The 13,971-nt window shown below is 35.0% G+C and overlaps 1 protein-coding gene across 5 annotated transcripts in view; it reads left to right on the top strand.

The window, feature by feature from the left end:
- Nucleotides 1–13,971, top strand: part of ASPM (assembly factor for spindle microtubules) — a 63,621-nt gene that overhangs the window by 27,028 nt on the left and 22,622 nt on the right. For all 5 annotated transcript variants that reach the window (XR_010157152.1, XM_016948430.3, XM_016948364.3 and 2 more), the window contains 1 exon segment: nucleotides 2,700–2,894. Coding sequence is in view for 4 of the 5 variants with exons in the window: in XM_016948430.3 (XP_016803919.2) it covers nucleotides 2,700–2,894 (195 nt within the window). In the remaining variant the exon portion in view is untranslated.

A 13,971-nucleotide genomic window follows, 5' to 3' on the forward strand; every position in this document is an offset into this window, starting at 1 on the left:
TCCCCTGGCCAGTCCTCAAGCTATTTGATTCACCCATTGTATATTGCATTAAATGAGAGTTTTAGAATTACAAGAGATAGATATATGTGTATTCTGCTTTTATTTTCTGCTCAAGATAGCCTTGTATTAATCAGATTTTTTTTTTTCTTTTGGAGACGAGGTCTCACTCTGTCACCCTGGCAGGAGTGCAATAGCGCGATCTTGGCTCACTTCAGATTTTGTCTCTTGGGTTCAAGCCATTCTTGTGCCTCAGCCTCCTGAGTAGTTGGGATTATAGGTGCATGCCACCACACCCAGCTAATTTTTGTATTTTTTGTAGAGACAGGATTTCACCCCATTGCCTAGGCTGGTCTTAAACTCCTGCCTCAAGTGATCTGCCTGACTCTGTCTCCCACGGTGCTGGGATTATATGCATGAGCCACTGCACCCAGCCTTAGTCTGATATTAACTGTAGAATTTTCTCAGCTTTTTGCTAGTGAGATCCCTTTTCTTGATTTATTTCCTTAATGCAAATAGAAGTTTCCATTTTTTTGAAGGATTAAGAGAAGTTTTTTTGAAGAATTAAGAGAAGTTTCTATACTTATGGTTAAACTTCTTGGACCCAGTCAGACCACTGCTTCTCTCCTTTTTCTTGGTGACCATACTCCCTCTTTTATACAATTACCTCACATCCAATTATATCTTTCCGTTTTCTATTTAGAACATTAAGCAGCAGGCTCCCTATGTTATTGCAAGCTACTAAACATATTAACTTGAGATAGCTATTTTTCAGGTTTTATATTTTGCTTTTATGTTATAATTCATATAAATCTATTAATGGAGTGGCTCAAACTTTTATTATGACAAAGAAACTTTGTCAAGTAGCTAAAATTACCTGATGAACTATTGAAGCATCCCCTGGTACATTACAGCTCTCAGTTCTTCCTGTCAACAAATAGCCATAAACTCCAAAGCAAAAGAAGTCCTAGAATTTGGCCCTATATATCTGAGGCAAGATAAAAGAAATAAGCTGGTACCTGGCTGACTCAACAACAGTCTGATTAAAAAGGGTCAATGACCATAGGCATGGAAACTTTTATCATCAGTATATGTAATTTTCAAATACTTGCTAAATTTGGTAATATATTTGCCTCTTCTAATTTATTTACTTTCCATCTTTAAATTCTCTAATGGCATGTAAAGTTGTATTTTAGTTCTATAGAGATGATCTAAAAACTGAGATAAGTTACAATTTACTTTAGCCTATTTTGTCCATGAATGCCCTGACCCTTACAACTTTTGTCTCAAATGCAATATACTTCTGAACTGCAACATTTGAAAATTTTATTTGTGTATTTATTTATTTACTGTAACAGGGGTGTGCTTTTAACTTGAGCCTCTACAGTCCTAAAGGCCATAGGTTTCACAAGGGCATTGATAATGGTGTTAGATGACTTAATCAACTTGTTATATACATAATTCCCCTAGCCCGATTTTGGAATTGTCTACTCTTTCTCCCCAGAGGAATGATCCAATATATAGCACTTACCATTCCTTAGTATTTATGTTTCAATCTATTGGTCACCTTTTTTATATGTAAAAATAACAGTTTGATTATTTCCATAGTTGTTTCCCCTATTGCACAATTTTCATGCACAGATACCAACCACTGATTGTTATTAATTAATAATTGGAATTATAGCTAATCTCTGTGTAGAGCCTACCCTTGCATGGTGGACTGTCCCAGACAGCAACACAAAAAGCTGCCAGACATCCCTGCCATAAGTTATTCCTTCCCACCAGAGGAAATAGTTCATTTTCTAGTCTCCAATTCCAGTGAAGTAAATTGAGAAATCTAGTATTGGACAGTATAGCAAAGTTACTTTAAAGCCAAACTGCCTGATTCGTATCCTGGCTATATTACCAATAAACTAACAAGCTAATTGACCTCATTGCCTCAGTTTTCTAGTGATCATAAGAGTAGTATTTGCTCATTTGTTCTTATGGTGGTGGTTGTGAGATTTAAATGGATTGTTCATGAAGTGTTCAGAATGGTGCTGGACATAGAATATGTTATTATTTACAGCAATTTATTATCAGAAGTAACAAGTAGAGATATGGGGGGTATTGCCTTCTAACATAACTAGGGAGCTGGGTCCTCTTTGACCACAAATGTTGGGCATCTCAGATACCACTTCTCATAACCCAAACTATACTTTTTCTCTTGAGCTTGTATGACCTGAGGCCACAATGTATTCTGTGCTAAAGGAGGAGGTATTTTGTTTCTCCCCTTTAGTGTTTTGCTTTGTTCAAATTGTTACAATTCTCTAACACATTCTTTTTTTCATACAATCCTCCCCTTTCCTAAAAGTTAATCATGAATTCAGTGGACCTGAATCTGAGAAACATACCACATTACACTTCAAATGGCCTTTATCTTGATTACTGAGGATCTGTGATAGATCAAACATGTCTAATCTTTATCTTAGACTATTTCTTAGGAATCTTTGTTTCATCATACAAAATATCTGCAAGCCCACCTATCAGCGCTTTCGACATGCCTGGAATTATCAGTATTCCAAAGATGAACACAAGAAGTGTAGGGGTGTTTTATTTCCAGTATCAATTTGATTGGTGTTTAACATATGGTTATCTTACAAAGAATAATTTAAGGTCTTAAGTGAGTGTTTAATTTACATTTGCTGACTTTTTTATTTTAGGAGAGAGAGAAAGCTGCAAGAATTATTCAATTGGCTGTAATCAATTTTCTAGCAAAACAAAGATTGAGAAAAAGAGTTAATGCAGCACTCGTCATTCAGAAATATTGGCGAAGAGTCTTAGCACAGAGAAAATTATTAATGTTAAAAAAGGAAAAGCTGGAAAAAGTTCAAAATAAAGCAGCATCACTTATTCAGGTATAGTATCCTGGACTAATTTTTGAATTTAAAAAATTTTAATGACTTTTTTAAGTAAGAAGGTAAAATGTGATGAAGTTTTCAATGATTATATTTTAGGATTCTTTATCTAATACTTAATTTAACAAATATTTACTACCTGAAAAGCTCGTTATGGTGTTCAGCAGAAGGCTGAAACATAATTGAAATGCATTTGCTCTGAAAAAGCAAACATTCTAATTCTGTACCTGTTGCTGTCTTCTTTGTTGCATCTTCTACGCTGTGGGACATGCTGGCCTACTGAACCATTCTACTTTGTAGATCCACATAACCAACCAGGTTCTTTTTTTATCTTTGCTTTGAGTCCTGGAAACCTCTCTTTGGGACAACTGTACACATTTTTCTCTCTACTCCACTTAGTTGGCATGTAAAGGAAAGAGTACTTATAATTAGTCTATAGAATACCTATATTATTTTTCTTTTTAGGAAAAAATATATAATACTGACTTAATATAGTCTTTACATCTATGTAAATTAGTTTTTTTATATTAAATTATATTTTAATAACATGAGAGATGTGCATTATTTAAATTTACTATTTATAAATGCCATTGAAGCTTTACCCCATCAATATATCTGATTTATGAATTTGAAAGTTTTTGTGTCTGGCTACCATTATTGATAAATGAGGGGTTCTCTGACTTAAATAACTGTCTTTTTAAACCTTTTTTTAACATGTAAAATATTACACATAGAAAATTACCCAAAATAAAAATATAGAGCCTAATGATTTTTCACAAAATAAATACCAATGTAAAACCACCTAGGCCAAGAAATAGAATATTGCCAGTGTAGCAAAAGGCATTTTTCAATTAACTCTCCCATCCCAGCTCAAGCTAACCATTATGCTAATCATGCCATTTTCCTAAGTGTTTTCTTTAAACACAATAATTTAGTTTCGCTTACTTTTTGAATTGTTACAGGTGAGTTCAAACCATATGACTTCTTTGATTTGATATTACATTTTTTGAGATTTATCAGCGTTGAGTATAGCCGTGGTTTAATTTTTTTATTTCGTATTCTGCACTATACTTAATCTGTTCTATTTTTGATGAACATTTGGCTTTCCAGTTTTGAGCTATTATGATTAAAGGTATTATGAACATGTCTTTTGGTGTGAAATGTATTCAGTCTCTTCAATTGTACTAGGAGTACAATTGTTCTTAAGGCATATAGGCATACCTCGTTTTATTGCTCTTTGCATTATTGTGCTTTGCAGCTATTGAGTGTTTTACGAACTGAAGGTTTGTGGCAACCCTGTGTTAAGCAAGTCTGCAACACTTTTTCCAACAGGATATGCTCACTTTGTGTTTGTGTCATATTTTGGTAATTCTCAAAATATTTCAAACTTTTTCATTAGTACTACATCTATTATGGTAATGTGAGATTAATGATCTTTGATAGGAAGTGTGAGTGGTCTAGATAGAAGATGAAACCAGCCACAACATTCCCATAAGCCAAAGCCTGATCCAGAGAAGGCCCAAACTCTATTCAGTTCTACAAAGGTTGACAGAAGTAAGGAAGCTGCAAAAATTTTGAAGCTAGCAGAGAATGATTCATGAGATTTAAGGAAATAAGCTGTTCCCATAACATAAAAGTGCAAGATAAAGCAGCAAGTGCTGATGTAGAAGCTGCAGTAAGTTATCCAGAAGATCTAGCTAAGATCATTAATAAAAGTGGCTACACTAAACAAAAGTTTTCAATCTAGACAAAACAGACTTCTATTAAAAGAAGATGCCATCTAGGACTTTTGCATCTAGAAAGGGGAAATCAATTTCTAGCTTCAAAGATTCAAAGGAGAGTTTTACTCTCTTATTAGGGGCTAATGCAACTGGTGACTTTAAGTTGAAGCCAGTGCTTATTTATCCTTCTGAAAATCCTAGGACCCTTAAGAATTATGCTAAATATACTCTGACTGTACACTATAAATGGAACAACAAAGTCTGGATAACAGCACATTTGTTTATAGCAGGGTTTACTGAATATTCTAAGTCCATTGTTGAGACCTACTACACAGAAAAGAAGATTCCTTTTAAAATATTACTGTTAATTGACAGTACTCCTGGTCATGGACATGGACAAGGAGAGGAATGTTGTTTTCATGCCTGCTAACACAACATCCATTCTGTAGTCCATGGATAAAAATTAATTTGAGTTTTAAGTTGTATTATTTAAGAAACACATTTTTGTAAGGCTATGGATGCAATATATAGTGATTCCTTTGATGGGTCTGGGTAAAGTAAATTGAAAACCTTCTGGAAAGGATTCATCATTTTAGGTGCCATCAAAAACATTCATGATTCGTAGGAGGAGGTCAAAATATCAACATTAACAGGAGTTTGGAACAAGTTGATTCCAACCAACTTTTATGGATGACTTCGATGGGTTAAAGATTTCACTGGAGGAAGTAACTGCAGATGTGGTAGAAATATCAAGAGAACTAGAATTAGAAGTGGTGCCTGAAGGTGTGCCGAATTGCAGCAATCTCATGATATAAGCTGAACAGATGAGGAGGTGCTTCTTACAGATAAGCAAACAAAGTAGTTTCTTGAAATGGGATCTACTCCTGGTAGCCAAGTGTGGTAGCTCATTCCTATAATCTCAACAACTTGGGAGGCTGAGGTGGGAGGATGGCTTGAGGCTAGGAGTTCGAGATCAGCCTGGGCAACAAAGTGAGACCCCATTTAAAAATAAAAATAAGCTGGGCATGATGGCTCATGCCTGTAATCCCAAGCGCTTTGGGAGGCTGAGGCAGGCAGATCACATGAGGTCAGGAGTTCGAGACCAGCCTGGCCAACGTGGAGAAACACCGTCTCCACTAAAAATACAGAAATTAGCTAGGCATGGGGGTGCATGCCTGTAATCCCAGCTACTTGGGAGGCTGAGGCAGGCAAATCCCTTGAACCTGGGAGGTGGAGGTTGCAGTGAGCCGAGATCACGTCATTGCACTTCAGCCTTGGTGACAGAGCGAGACTCCATCTCAAAAATAAAAAATAAAATAAAATAACTAGCCAAGTGTGGTGGCACACATCCATAGTCCCAGCTACTCAGGAAGCTGAGGTGGGAGGATCCCTTGAGCCTGGAAATTCAAGGCAGCAGTGAGCCATTATTGCACCACTGCACTCCAGCCTAGATGACACAGTGAGACCCTAACTGTTTAAAGAAAAAAAATCTACTTTTTGTAAAATTTAAAACAGTATATAAATTTAGTTGACAAAGCAGCAGCAGGCTTTGAGAGGATTGACCCCAATTTTAAAAGAATCTCTACTTTGGGTAAAATGCTAATAAGTGGCATTGTATGCTATGGAGCAATCTTTTCTGAATAAGGAGTCAATCAATGCAGTAAAACTTCATTGTTGTCTTATTTTTAAAAAATTGCCAAAGCCACCTACAATAACTACCATTCTGATCAGTCAGCAGCCACCAACATTAAGGTAAGACCCTCCACTAGCAAAAAGATTACAATTTGCTGAAGGCTCACATGGTTCTTAGCATTTTTTAGCAATTTAGTATTTTTAAATTTAGGTATGTACCTTGTAGTGTTTTAGACATAATGCTTTTGCACACTTAATAGACTGCAGTATAGTGTAAAGATGACTTCGGTATGTATTGGGAAACCAAAAAAATTGTGTGACTCACTTTATTGTAATATTTGCTTTATTGTGGTGGTCTGGAACTGAACCTGCAATATCTTCGAGATATGCCTGTATATATTTCAACTTTAGTAGACACTATCCAAGAGTTTTTTAAAGTACTTGTAAAGATTTAAAACCCACCAGGTGTTTATGACCATTCACATGACTCCATGTCTACATTAACATTTGGAAATTGTCTTTTTAATTTTAGCCATTCTGGTGATTGTGTAGTAGTATTCAGAGTAGTTTTAATTTGATTTTTCTTCATTAATGATGTTGAACAACTTTTCCATTTTGGAAATCTTTTGTGAAGTATTATTTTGAGCATCTTTTAAGACTGTTGCCTTCTTGTGGATTTATAAAAGAGCGTTATACTATGATTGTTATTAGGCCTCTATTTGGTATGTGTGTTGTGTCTTCTCCCAGGCTATAGCTTACTGTTTTATATCTTACTAATGAAATTTCTTGTTTTTCTTTTATTGTTAGTATTTTTTGTGTATTATATAAGGAGTGTTTCTTTATCTTCTTTATCTTAAGGCCTTGTAGATGTATGCCTATGTTATACTCTACAAGCATTAATGTTTTGTCTTCCTCATTTTGATCTCACCTAAAACTAATTTTTAGATGATTTGTTTTAGAGGACATTTAAAAAATATATGGATATCCAGTTGTTTCAGCATGTTTTACTGAAATGACCATCCTTGCCCTGTTGCCATGCTACCTTCAGTATACATTATATATTCTTTTTTTGTTTCTTCTACTTCTATTTTAGATTCTGGGTATATGTGAGCAGATATGTTACATGGGTAAATTGCATGTCATTAAGCCTTAGTGTACAAATGATCCTGTCACCCAGGTATTGAGCATAGTACCTGATAATCTTCCAACCCACACTTCCCTCTGACTTGCGCTCATCAAGCAGTCCCGGTGTCTATTGTTCCCATCTTTGTGTCCATATGTATTCAGTGTTTAGCTCCCACTTATAAGTGAGAATATGTAATATTTGGTTTTCTGTTCCTGTGTTACATCACTTAGGATAATGGCCTCCAGCTAAATGCACATTACTGCAAAGGACATAATTTTTTTTATGGCTGCATAGTATTCCATGGTGCTTATGTGCTACATTTCCTTTTTTTGAAAATTACCCTTTATTTTAGGTTTAGGGGTACATTTGCAGGTTTGTTATATGAACCCCCAAAATTTGAGTCAGGTCTCAGTTAATTTAGAAAGTTTATTTTGCCAGAGTTGAGGATGTGCACCCATTACACTGCATCAGGAAGTCTTGACATGTGCCCAAGGCAGTTGGGGCACAGCTTGGTTTTATACATTTTAGGGAGACATGAGACATCAATCAATATATGTAAGAAGTACATTGGTTTAGTCTGGAAAGTCAGGATAACTTGAGACAAAGGCAGGAAGACCCAAAGCAGGGAGGGGGCTTCCAGGTCAGATAGGTGAGAGACAAACAGTTGCATTCTTTCAAATTTCTGATTAGCCTTTCCAAAGGAGGCATCAGATATGCATTTACCTCAGTGAGCACAGGGGTAGCTCAATAGAATGGGAGACAGGTTTGCCCTAAACAGTTTCCAGCTTGAGTTTTTCTTTAAGCTTAGTGATTTGGGGGGCCCAATATATTTTTCTGTCACAGTTATATAGGTAGACTTGTGTCATGGGGGTTTGTTGTACAGATTATTTTGTCACCCAAGTATTAAGCCTAGTACCCATTAGTTATTTTTCCTGATCCTTTCCCTCCTCCCACCCTTCACTCTCCAATAGGCCCCACTGTGTGTTGTTTCCCTCTGTGTGTCCATGTTTTCTCATCATTTAGCTCCCACTTATAAGTAAGAACATGCAGTGTTTGGTTTTCTGTTCCCGTGTTAGTTTGCTAAGGATAATGGCCTCCAGCTCCATCCATGTCCCTGCAAAGGACATGATTTCATTCTTTCTTGTGGCTGCATTGTATTCCATGGTATATATGTACCGCATTTTCTTCATCCAGTCTGTCATTGATGGACATTTAGGTTGATTCCATGTCTTTGCTATTGTGAATATTGCTGCAGTGAACATCATGCATGCTTCTTTATGATTGAACAATTTATATTCCTTTGGGTAAATACCCATTAATGGGATTGCTGGGTTAAATGGTATTTCTGCTTTTAGGTCTTTGAGAAATCACCACACTGTCTTCCACAATGGTTGAGCTAATTTATACTCCCACCAACAGTGTATAAGCATTCCTTTTTCTCTACAACCTCACCAGCATCTGACTTTTTGACTTTTTAGTAATAGCCATTATGATTGATGTGAGATAGTATCTTATTGTGGTTTTGATTTGCATTTCTATAATGATCAGTGATGTTGACGTTTTTCCATATGATTGTTGGCTGCATGTATGTCTCCAGTGTGTGTGTACCACATTTTCTTTATCCAGTCCACTGTTGATGGACGTCTTGGTTGATTCCATGTCTTTGCTATTGTGAATTAGTTCTGCGATGAACATATGAATCCGTGTGTCTTTTTGGTAGAATGATTTATTTTCTTTGGGTATATACACCGTAGTGGGTTTGCTGGATCAAATGGAAGTTCTGTTTTAAGTTCTTTGAAAAATCTCCAAATTGATTTTCACAGTAGCCGAACTAATTTACATTTCCACCAGGAGTATATAAGTGTTCTCTTTTCTCTGTAACCTTGCCAGCATCTGTTTTTTGACTTTTTAAAAACAGCCATCTTGACGGGTGAGATGGTATCTCACTGTGGTTCTGATTTGTATTTTTCTGATGTTTAGTGATGATGGGCATTTTTTCATAGATTTGTTGGCCGCATGTGTGTCTTCCTTTGAGAGGTGTGTATGTCCTTTGCCCATTTTTTAGTGGGGTTATTTGTTTTTTGTTTTTTGAATTAAGTTCCTTATAGATACTGAATATTAGACCTTTGTTAGATACATTGTTTGCAAATATTTTCTCCCATTCTGTAGGTTGTCTGTTTATTCTGTTGATAGTTTATTTTGCTGTGCAGAATCTCTTTAGTTTAATTAGGTCCCATTTGTCAATTATGGTTTTTGTTGCAATTGCTTTTGGGGACTTTGTTATAAATTCTTTCCCAAGGCTGATATCCGGAGTGGTATTTCCTAGGTTTTCTTCTAGGGTTTTTATTGGTTTGGGTCTTACATTTAAGTCTTTAATCCATCTTGCATTAATTTTCTGTATGTGGTGAAAGGGAAGGGTCCAATTTTAATCTTCTGCACTGACCGTTTATTGAATAGCATATCCTTTCCCCATTGTTTGTTATTGTCAACTATGTCAAAGATCAGGTGGTTTTAGGTATGTGGCTTTATTTTTGGGTTCTCTACCCTGTTCTATTTGTGTAGTAGACATCAGCTATTCTTATATGTGTGATTCTGTTTCTAGTATTTCTTTCTATTCAATTGGTCCATTTGTCTATCTTTGAGCCTCGCACTGTAGCAGTAGGTGAAATCTGGATATCTAGTAGGTAATCCTCCTTCTTTGTTAGTGATTTCACACAATTTCTCCCAATCTGCAGCTTGTCTTTTTATTCTTGTAACAGGGCTTTTTGTTCAGCAGAAGTATTTCATTTTATTGGAATCCAGTTATCACTTTTCTTCTTTTATGGATTATGCTTTTAGCGTCATATCAAAGTACTCTAAAAGTTTTATAATTTTTCATTCTAAATTTTGACCTATGATGTATTTTGTGTTAGTTCTCCTCTAAGGTAAGGGTTAGGTCAATGTTCACTTTTTTTATATATACATGTCCAATTATTCCAACACTATTTGCTGTAAAAAACTATTCTTTCCACATTGAAATGTCTTTGCACCTTTGTCATAAATCAGTTGGTCATATGTGTGTTGATCTTCTGGACTGTATTCTGTTTCATTAATACATGTGTCTATACCTTCATCAATACCACAGTTTCTTGATTACTGCAGCTTTATAGTAAGCCTTAATGGATATTGTGATTCGTCCAATTTTATTCTTTTTTCAAAATGAGTTGGAATTTTCTAGTTGCTTTGTCTTTCCATTTAAGTTTTAGGTTAGTTTTTCTATGTCCTCAAAAAATACTGTCAAATTTTGATTGAAATTGCATCACATTTACAGATATTTTGAGGTACACTGACAACTTTACTATGTTGATTATTCTGATTCATAAAGGTGATACATATCTCCATTTATTTAGATCTTTGAGTTGTTCATCATCAGCTTTTTGTTAGATTCATACCTCAGTATCTTATTTTATTTTGGAGCTATTATAAATAGTATTGCTTTTTAATTTCAGTTCCCATTTGTTTCTTTTTTATAAACATTCATCCTTATATGTTAACCCTTTAACATATAAAAGGGTTAACTATTAATCCTGTTAAAAAAAACTCACTTATTTCTATGAAGTTTTTATGTTTGTTTTTGTTTTAGATTCTTTGAGATTTTCTACATAGTCGTGTTGTCTGCCTTTCTTTCCAATCTAAATATTCTTTCTATTTTTTATTTCCCCCACTTATTTTATTGGCTAAGAATTCCAGTATGATGCTAAATAGGAGTGGTAAGATTCAATATCTTTGCCTTGTTCACGCATTAAGTATTATATAAGCTGTAGTTTTCTTGTAGATGCCCTTTATCAGGTTGAAGGAGTCTCTGTTTCTTAGCTTACTGAGGGTTTTATCACATAGATTTGGGTTTCATTAAATACTTTTTCTGCTTCAATGGATATATTAACATTTATTGGGTTTCTAATCTTACTGTAAACTTACATTCCAAGGATAAAATTCAAATATTAGTTATGTATTTTTTATATGCATTGATATTTCATTAATTCCACTTGCTAGTATTTTATTGAAGAGTTTTGCATCTGTGTAATGAGTTGGGAAGTTTCAGCGTTCTTTTATGTTTTCTGGAAGAGATTGTTGACATTTGTTATTATTTTGTCTTTAATTATTTTATACAACTCACCAGTGATACTATCTTAGAGTGGAAATTTATATTTTATTTTATTTTTTTCCTCTTTTTTTACTTGACATAATTGTGCATATTCATAAAGCACATAGTGATGTTTTGCTACATATACTGTATAGCGATCACATTAGGACAATTAGCATATTCATCATCTCAAACATTCTTCTCTGGACTTTTTTTTTTTTTTTTTTGGAGACAGGGTCTTGCTCTGTCACCCAGGCTAGAGTGCAGTGGTGCAAACACAGCTCACTGCAGCCTCAATCTCCTAGGCTCAAGCCATCATCCCACCTCAGCCTCCCAAGTAGCTGAGACTACAGGCATGTACCACCACACTCAACTAATTTTTATATTTTTTGTGGAGATAGGATCTCACTAAATTCCCCAGGCTGGTCTTGAACTCCTGGGCTCTAGTCATCCTCCTGCCTTGGCCTCCTAAAGTGCTAGGAATACAGGTGTGAGCTACTACACCTTGCCAGATTCTGTTTTTTAAATTTGTATAGGACTATTTATCTTTGATGAGTTTTGGCAGTTTCTAATTTTCGAAGAATTGGTCCATTTCATCCAAGTTGTTGAATTTACCATATGTATATACAAAGTATATCTTTAATATCCTTTTGATGCCTGGGTAGTCTGTAGTGATATTCCCTTTTTCATTCCTGATATTGATAATTTGTATCTTCTCTTTTCTTCTTTGTCAGTCTTGCTAGAGTTTTAACTCTCTTGATCTTTTCAGTGGACAACCCTTTGGCTTCATTGGTCTCTGCTCAGTCTTTATTATTTCTTGTTTTGATTAATTTTGCTTTTCTTTCTATAGTTTCTATAAGTATAATCTTGAGTAACTGATTTGAGTCCTTCCACTTTTAATGTAACACATTAATGGTATAAATTTTCTTCTAAATACAGGTTTAGCCACATACTACAAATTTTGATATGGTATTTTTTTCATTCAGTTCAAATAGTTTTTAATTTCTCTTGAGGCTTTTTCTATGATTTAAAGTTTCAGAATATGTTATTTACTTTCTAAATGTTTGGAGATTTTCCTATTATTTTTCTGCTAGTGACTTTTTCTTCAATTCCATTATGACCAGAGCACATACTGTGATTTCAATTCTTTCCTATTTGATAACCTTTAGTTTATGATCCACAATATGGTCTATCATGGTCAGAGGTTGGTATATCTGCAGGCCAAATTTGGCCTACCATGTGTTTTTATAAATAGAGTTTTTTAGAATATGGTCACAACTATTTGTTTATGTATTATTTGGGAGCTGCTTTTATACTACAATAGCATAATTGACTTGTTGCAACAGAATTGGCCCACAAAGCTGAGATATTTGCCATCTTGGCTGTCATCTCCATTCTGCTATTGTGCCATACCAGTGAATTTTTATTTTGGTTAGTGTGTTTTTCGGTTCTACTATTTTCACTTAGTTCTTACTCATATCTTTGATGTCTTTACTGAGACTTTTTATCTTTCCATTAGTTTCAACTTGTAGCATTTTTACTTTATCTGCTCTAAAGTCGTTGTCAGTTAATTCCAATTCCAGTATCTTTGTCATCTCATCATTGGTGTCTATTGATTATCTTTTCTTGTGAGAGTTGAAATTTTTCTGTTATGTTGTATGTCAAATAATTTTTAATTGCATTCTGGAAATTTAATGTTATGTTATCAGACTCTATGTTTTGTTTAAATCCTATGGAGAATGTTGATATTTTAGTTTTAGCAGCTAATTCACTTGATTGGGTTCAGGCCACCTGTTCTCATCAGCCTTCCATGAGCGTAGCTTCAGTGACAGTTCCTTTTTGAAAGCCTTTACAGTGAGTGATATTTGTATCATATCAGTTTCATTATGTAGCACCCAGTAGCCAGTCTGGGATCTAGATTGTGATCTGTATCTTATTCAATTCTTAAAGTCTATAGCCTACTGTGGTCTAGATTCACATTGTGCACAACTTGGTGGTGAACCTAGAAATTCATGAACAACATTATCAGATTGCTTCCCTGAGCTCCCCAGTCTCTACCATCTCCCTGGTACCCTCTAGTTCCTCAGGGCTGCCTTGTTTCATCATCTGACCAGAAAACTGAAGATTGAGTTACACTGCTCTACTGCATTCTTTCCATGACTGTGCCCATATCTCAAGCAGAGAAACTCTTTTGTATGAGGAAAAACAAAGTATGGCACAGGTTATAGTTACTGGGAGAGATGAAGAATTGGGCTGTTAATGCAATCAACCTGCTGCAGATATCTGTGGTAGAGTAGAAAGAACATTTGATTTTGGTGTAATAATGTAGATCCTAAGATCAATTATTTTTATTTGCTGTGGGACTTTGCAAAAAGTTTTGTAACATTAGTGTTCCTTTCTTTAAGTGAAGAAACAAAGCCAACTTAATGTATTTTTGTGAGAATTAAGTGAGAAAATTGTATGTAATGTGTTCCT

The sequence above is a fragment of the Pan troglodytes genome, chromosome 1 (assembly GCF_028858775.2).
Source record: "Pan troglodytes isolate AG18354 chromosome 1, NHGRI_mPanTro3-v2.0_pri, whole genome shotgun sequence".
NCBI classification, from domain to species: Eukaryota; Metazoa; Chordata; class Mammalia; order Primates; family Hominidae; genus Pan; species Pan troglodytes.